The sequence below is a fragment of the Psammomys obesus genome, unplaced genomic scaffold (genome assembly GCF_907164565.1).
Source record: "Psammomys obesus unplaced genomic scaffold, mPsaObe1.curated_primary_1811, whole genome shotgun sequence".
Classification (NCBI taxonomy): domain Eukaryota; kingdom Metazoa; phylum Chordata; class Mammalia; order Rodentia; family Muridae; genus Psammomys; species Psammomys obesus.
The window spans coordinates 185,888-193,462 of NW_026590412.1; the positions used below are offsets into that span (position 1 = coordinate 185,888).

Genomic DNA, 7,575 nt, shown 5'->3' on the forward strand with positions numbered 1-7,575 from the left:
TGCCATGGAAAACCAAAGCTGGCTCTTTCTACTCATCTTCCTTCCTCACCTCTGGCTGGCCCTATCCATCCTACCAACCTCCCTACCCTATCAAGATGCCCACAATACCCAAGAACAGTCACATAAGCAAGGGGGCTTGTAGCTTCTCTTGAGCAGGCAGGACAGGAGAGGTCACTTGACTCCTGCTCTTCTCTTCCTGGGCTATCCAGCTGGCAGGAGGAGGTTGTTTGTAAGGTGGGGGCAGCCTGTCCTAGAAAGGAGGGTCAAGGAGGACACTAGTGAAGAGCTGACCAAAGATCAAGATGCGCAAGCATGCTGGGTGGAGGAGCAAGACAGCCACAAGATTTGGCAGTACTGTAACTCTTTGGGTTTCTGTCCATTGGTGGTGGGTGGCACACTGATGTACACCACATTGTTGCCAGGGGACTCATCATGGGCTACATGGTCAGCAATTTGTTTCTGTGACACAATGCAGTAGATTTCTGTGAGGATGTTTTTGAATGCTTCCTCTACATGGGTGGAATCCAAGGCTGTGATCTCAATGAAAGACAAGTGGTCCTTTTCTGCAAAGGCATGAGCCTTATCAGTGGGCACAGCCTGAAGGTGACACAGGTCACTCTTGTTGCTGTTGCTGTATGCATTATCCCAAAGCCCCTTCTGCCAGTGCTCCATATTCTCATATATCAAGTGCTTGGCACTGTCATAAACCAGCAGTATACCCACTGCACCACATTTTGTGGAGATAATGACACAGTAGCACTCCTGGCTAACAGTATCCCAGATCTGAGCCTTGCTGGTCTTGTCATCCATCTGAGCTCTGCAAGTGGCAAATGCCACACAGGTGGTGCTCTTGCTCTCTAGGTTGACTTCCTTTCTGGTGAAGAGTGACATCAGGTTTCTCTTGCCCACACCTGAGTCCCCAGTAAGCACCAGTTTTAATAGGTAGCCTTTCTCCCAGTTCCCATTGTCCCGGTTCTTCTGGCTCTGCTTGGTCATTTTAACAGTGTCATCAAACACATTTTTTTCTATAGTTAAAAGTGTTATTTTTCCTTCTTCCTTCCTGTCTTACAGAGATTCTTTGAGGGCTTTAATGATCAAGGCAGTTTGGACCTGTTTATCCTCAGTGGTCAATTTTACTATAATTCTTAGACTCCATTATTGATTACCTTGACAGGTCATCATCAGCCTTGTTTTGCAAACAGACCCAGAGACAACTCATAGAGACCACATCAGACTTGACACTAAACCTCCCTTTGATGTAGCTAAAATATATTCCTTTGATGTCACTGGAGTCATATTCAGGCAGTGCGATGAGGCAACTAGTGTTGAATATATGTTAATTCATGATGATTGAAGAAGTTTGAAATGTGTCTTTCTACAACTCTTAGAAGACTAAAATACTGTTATGAAATGTAGAGGGTTAGAGATATCTTTTGTGTGCTCCAGCAAGTTCTTTCTTTCAATAGTTAATGAAATTTCAAATTGACAAGTACTGCATGTAGAGTTTCAAAGTAAAGTCATACTAAAGGCTATTACTGGTATTCTATTATTTTAACTTTCCTCCTGTATACTACAGAATGTTTAAGGTCTCTATAAAGGTAGAACTATTTCATTAAACCATCTTTAGTAGGTCAAATTCATATAGGGAAAATATTCTACTCTAGCATCTACAAGATTCCAGTATGTTTTTGAAGCTGTATTATGATACCTCATCTCAGATATTATTGTCACTTTTTTGCATTATGATTATTTACAGGATAGAAATAAATGGCTATAGGATGGCTAAATTGTAGGGAGCCAAAGTGCATCCTCAAGCTGCATGTGTAGAGAGCTGCTTTCTTGGTAGGCTGCTTTGTTGTTGAGTGTTCAGTGAGGAGAATATTTTCTCCCTGGCCTTTACCTTGAAGCAAGAGATAAGCAGGAGGTTTTGCCAAGTTTCTTTGAATTGTCTGAAACTTTGAACTATGTCTGCCGTACAGGAATGTGGTTTTTGAAAACAAGTTTGAATGTTCCATAAACCCAGTTCTTGTACTCATATGAATTGTTTTGATTTGTCTTTACAAGGGAGCTGTGGAATAAACTTGGTACTTTTCAGTATTGACTGAAAGCACTCCTGAAACTATCTTAAGTTTTCCCTATTTTAACCTGTAATTTCAAAATCCCCACTATCTCTGTCGTATCCAAACAGAACACGGCTGGTTCCATCACTAAAGTCATTTCCTCTTTCTGCCATTTGTAAAATCTGAGCCCACTAAATGATATTTTCTCTGTCTCACAGTACATGTATCAAAGTGGGAGAGATGTTTTAAAGGAAGAGGGAAAAGAATGAGTTTAAGATTTGGTATTGAGGTTGTTCAGAAGGCTAGAAGTTAATGGTCCTGTAGTGAGCAAGGATCAGTTTACAGGCTGCCCTCCAGGGAGGTGATAATATTCACATAGTTTCTATATGATTGTTTCTGCCTTTCTGGATCAAATAGGCAAGGGATACCACACTCACTTTGTGAGTCATATGCCATTTTATGTATTAGAATGAAAAAGCATGTATCACTTCTGTTCATAACTCAATGTTTAGAAATTCATTGTGTGTCCATCACAACTACAAGGCAAGAAGTTATAATCTAGTTTTGTATGTATAAGAAGGAGTGATACAATAGTTATCTGTAGAGCAATTACAGAATATCTATATTACTGTGGTTATTTTTACATTTTAAAAATTATTTGACTTAGGTTTTCTGATTTGGCACAAGTATTAAAGACTCATCAACATAAAGTAAATAATACATTAACTGGTTGTCTTACATCTCTCTATATTAGTGACTTTTCTAGTGTTCACAATTCTTTTGTTCACATATTTTAACAGCAGTTTATATTTTAGAAACTCATCTTGATTATTTTAAAAAGTATTTATTTTTAGTAGAAACAACACTTTTTATTTGAAATAATTATTTCAAATAAACAATATTTACTTCAAGTTACAATAGCAAAAATAGGCTTAAATACGTTTGCTATTCAGATTCTTGCTAAACACAACACAAGCAATCAGTACCATGAAAGGCAGGGCGTTTCAGATATGCCTTTCAGACAGGCATGTTCAATTTATGCTGGGAGTCAGTCCAAGGACTTAACAGAGGGAATGTAGGGCTTCACTTAATCAGGAGGGTATTTGATAAGGAGTGCTTAATTAAATCAATTTCTTCTTGAATTTATATTTTCTAAGATTTTGAAGAGCTTACCTGAAGCCTTTTGCTCTCATTATTTTGTCTAGGTTTAGAAATAGTTCAGTGCATTAAAGAGATAGTGCTGGATGGCCCACAGCAGAATGGAAAAAGGATAGATCTCACAGGAGCTGAGACCATGAAGAAAACAGCACTGTAGAGCTGGAGACGAGGGGCAACACATTATTTGGCAGCAGTTTCCCATGGATTTGGAGAGCAGTGAGGGAAAGCTGAACCTGAGTCTTTCCAGCCTTGCCAGAGACTTCTGTTTCAAGCATGGTGAAGGTGTAACAAAGGGAAGCTTCATGACCCTAAGGTGCCCATTAGTCTCTATTAGATATAGACATTCAGATCCAAATTGGTAGAGTAGATGACTGAAGAAGGATTAATGTTAAATAGCTCACTAGCCTGGTATATTTAGCACTTAAAAGTCGGTTTTGATTTGATTTGAAGACGTAAACAAGGGAATAATATTTCTTTCATTTTTTTTTCTGATAGTGTCTCCAAATATAACAGGTTGTCCTTGAATGGTTACTGAACTTACAAATCTCCTACTTCTACCTCTCTAGTGCTGGAAGACAGGCCTCACCATTGCATCCAGTTTATATGCAGTTTATATTCAGGAGTTGAACGTGGGGCTTCCTTTGTGCTAGGCAATCACTTTACCATTTGAACTATATCTCCAGCCCACTGGGCTATTTCTTAAATAAATTTTGTACTAACATTCATACCTGTTTCAAAAGTAAGATTGTCTTCTAAGGATAACATTTAGAAAGGTCTGACATTTCTCAGGTCATCAGAATAGGGAGGGTATGATAATTGTATATTTTTTAAGTGTTCAATTTGAAGAAAACATAATTATGAACAAAAACAACTGGTAAGAAAAGAATAGCCAATGTGAGCACTATCAGTACATTATGACTGGGAAAATAAAAGCTCAATAACAACTACACCATCTCCACAGAAATTAGGATATGAATTTCTGGTGAAATTAAATATTTCAACTTTTTTTTTTTACTGTCTCATGGACTTTGCCACTAGCATTATAATATTTTGTTATCTAGTATATTGCATATATTGGGTGAAAATAAATATATCAAACTGTTTTTTAAATGATATGACTGAAAAATATATTTCTCATTTCATATTAGATTTCTAATTTTATGTGATACTTCTGTGAGCTTAGATGTACCTTAGGTATAAACAGCTTTGTGGAAAACTGGCAGTTTAAAATATGAGAAAAAAAAATCATGACTTTTTTTCCCCCTTATGAAGTGTTTGTCAGAGCATTGACAAAAGAGTCCTTTCTTCTGAGACATTCATCTTTGGAGTGCTAAGCAACACAAAAGAAGCTAGATTACCATGGTGTAATAAAGTTAAAGAGGGCCGCATGAAGGCCGGAGACCATAAGAAGAGAGAGAAATATTCTTGCTTCTGTAGCCATACAGCTGAATTTCTTGATTCCTAGAACAGAGACTGTGATAAGTAATACATGCTGGTTGGTGATGGAAGCCATTGAGTTGTGAATTGATTTGATAGGCATGGGTACATCATTAGAAAATGTACCAAGGATTTTAGATTTCTGGGTCTGGAATGAAGAGGTCCAAAAACTGAGCAGCAAGAAAAATACAAAGTATCTTTATAGTGAAATGCTTCTTGGTGGTAAGTCAGTTTGCCTCTGCCATTTAGCTGGGACTCTCACTTAAAGCTCAATACCAGCTAGACATTTTTTTATGGACCGTAAAACTACATTTCCTTGCCTGTATCCTATATCTACCAGTCTAAATATTGAACATGTATAGCAAGTGTGTAATTAACACTACATTGATCAATGAGAGTATCCTGAAGTCAGTCCCATGCAGCTAAGAGTCTCATGCCCCAGAAGCTTTATTTTAATTGAAACTGTCAAAGGGAATCACACTGTCTGAAGCCACACTGGAATACTAACAACTAACATGTTTGGATTGACAGAATATCCAACTGTAGTTCTCTGTACCCACCACTTTCCAGGTTTTTGCACACTTCATGCTTACAACATAGATTTGATTACCATCTCCATTTCACAAATGCGTCACAGAGAGTTGAGAATGCTTCTGCAGGGTCACTCGAGACATAAGCTACAGGGGGAATGGAGCTAATGGTCTCTGAATATAGTTCCATAGCCTGCTTCAATTTTACTGAATCTCAATTGACTTAAAATTCTACAATGATATTATGAATCATTGTTTCTGTGTAGGTGATATGGTAAAAGATAGAGAACACAAGACTTAAGGTCTGGTTTTGTGTAAGATCTTAGTCTTCTACTGAATGTGTTAGCTCACACATGTTATATGACTCCTCTGAACAGACCTTTGAGAAAAAAAGTTGGTAATGTAGATACTATAATACATGTTTCAGGAGTCAAAGCTTGTTAGCAGCTCTCCATAATGCCAGTTCTAGTGACTATTCCAAATCAGTTAACTGGATTGTTATCTTCAACTGATAAGGCAAACCACAACGTGGAATTACAAGCCAAACAGAACACAAGTGAGGCAGCATAACCTGAATTGACATTTCCCAAAGAATTTTTAAATAGTCTACACTGAAGCTTCTCAACCAAATATTCAACTTTTGAGGAAATCTGCTGGCTAAAATGACAGAAACGAAGGAAATTTTTAATGTGGAGAAGATTTCAGTTATAAAAGATTTCAGTTATAAAAATTTCATGTTAGATATGACAGGTGAATCTTCTTTCTCTTGGAGCTAGGGGAATTGGCCCAAGGTTTCCAGTATTAGAAGGAAAGCCACCCACTGCACACTGCCGTAGTGTCTTATCAGAGTTGAAGAAAGACATCGGGAGAAACTTGACACATCATAGAGATTACAGCCCTGAAGCCAGAGAAGCTGCTCTTCCTGTCAAGAAAACAAAGACTCCCTTGCCTGATTACTTGCAGCTGCTGCCTGCTCACTGAGCTCTGAGAAGACTTGGGAAGAGGTTTCCATGGGAGGCTTGGAGAGCTGCCATTATACAGAAGAGGAGAACACACAGGCAGGATGGGAATGGCTCCTTATTTTATACTTCAATCAAAACTCCACAAAGAAAGGAAGCATCCTTTATTGAGTAGCTCTAAACATAGCATGAAGGCAGTTAATTTGTGTGTAAATCTCTGAGGTTTTTCACTTTCTTGATTTTGTAATGAAAACATTAGTTTTGTCTTTAGTCTCAAAGTAATTTACAAGACAAATTACATTTATTCTGAAGAAGTATAATCCCCCAGTTAATCTCATTTCTACCTCTCATTAATGGTCATAAAACAATTTGATATCTTCCTGTTACATTAGTGAAAACACAAACACCCCAAACAGTGGAAGGTGATTTAACTTACTCTAGAATATTGTTTGGTGTTATTAAACTTTAAAAACAAAGCATAGGGAAACTGGTGAAGGAGAAAAAGAAAATTATCTTGTTTTGACATATAAAACTGTTTCTTGGAGAAAATATTATTTAAAATGACCTTCAAAATAGACAGAATTTAACAAACTGATTAAATTTAAGGAAAAGCAGGAACCCCAAGAAAAATATACCAAAAAAGAAGCAAATAAAAACAGTATTTTTAAAGGAAAGTATTAGATTTTTTAAAGATAATCTCAGTTGTGACAAATACCACATGACTACCAGTAATAGGCACTTGTTTGTACTTTAGCTTTTTAAACTTTTTAAAATTTTTATATGCATTTAGTGTGAAGTTGTCAGATCCCTTGAAATTGACATTACAGACAGTTGTGAGCTGCCATGTGGGTGTTGGGAATTGAACCCAGATCCTTTGGAAGAGCAGACAGTGCTCTTAACCACTGAGCCATCTCTCCAGTGCCTCTCCCCCTCTTTTAAACTTCTTAATTTTTATTTTATGTGCATTTAGTGTGAAGGTGTCAGATCTCTTGGAACTGGCATTACAGACAGTTGTGAGCTGCCATGTGGGTGCTGGGAATTGAACCCGCATCCTTTGAAAGAGCAACCGGTACTCTTAGCCACTGAACTATCTCTCCAGGCACATTAACAGTAAATTAATAGCTGATTCCATCAAGAATGGCATCTCCTGAAAGATAGAGAGTCTCCATGGGCAGAGATAATTACCAGAGAGCACAGTTAGTAGGTAGCATATGGCCTGAGAGTCTGACTATGGAGTGCTGATGCATGAAGAGCTATAAGTTCCTGTGCTGTTTTATTGTGGGCTACAGAGATGGCTTAGCAGTTGGGACACTTGTCAATCATTTTTTATTTACTTTTTTATTTTATTTTTAATTACACTTTATTTACTTTGTATCCCCCCCTCTAGTTCCCTCCCTCCTCCCCTCCTGATCCTTCCCTTCCTCCCCCTCA

The 7,575-nt window shown here is 37.8% G+C and overlaps 1 protein-coding gene across 1 annotated transcript; it reads right to left on the bottom strand.

Moving 5' to 3' along the window:
* Window positions 1–297: 297 nt before the first annotated feature.
* LOC129676800 (ras-related protein Rab-11B-like) lies at window positions 298–996 on the bottom strand. Its single transcript, XM_055607334.1, has one exon. It carries the CDS (start codon window positions 994–996, stop codon window positions 298–300), a length of 699 nt encoding a protein of 232 aa, XP_055463309.1.
* Window positions 997–7,575: the final 6,579 nt, after the last annotated feature.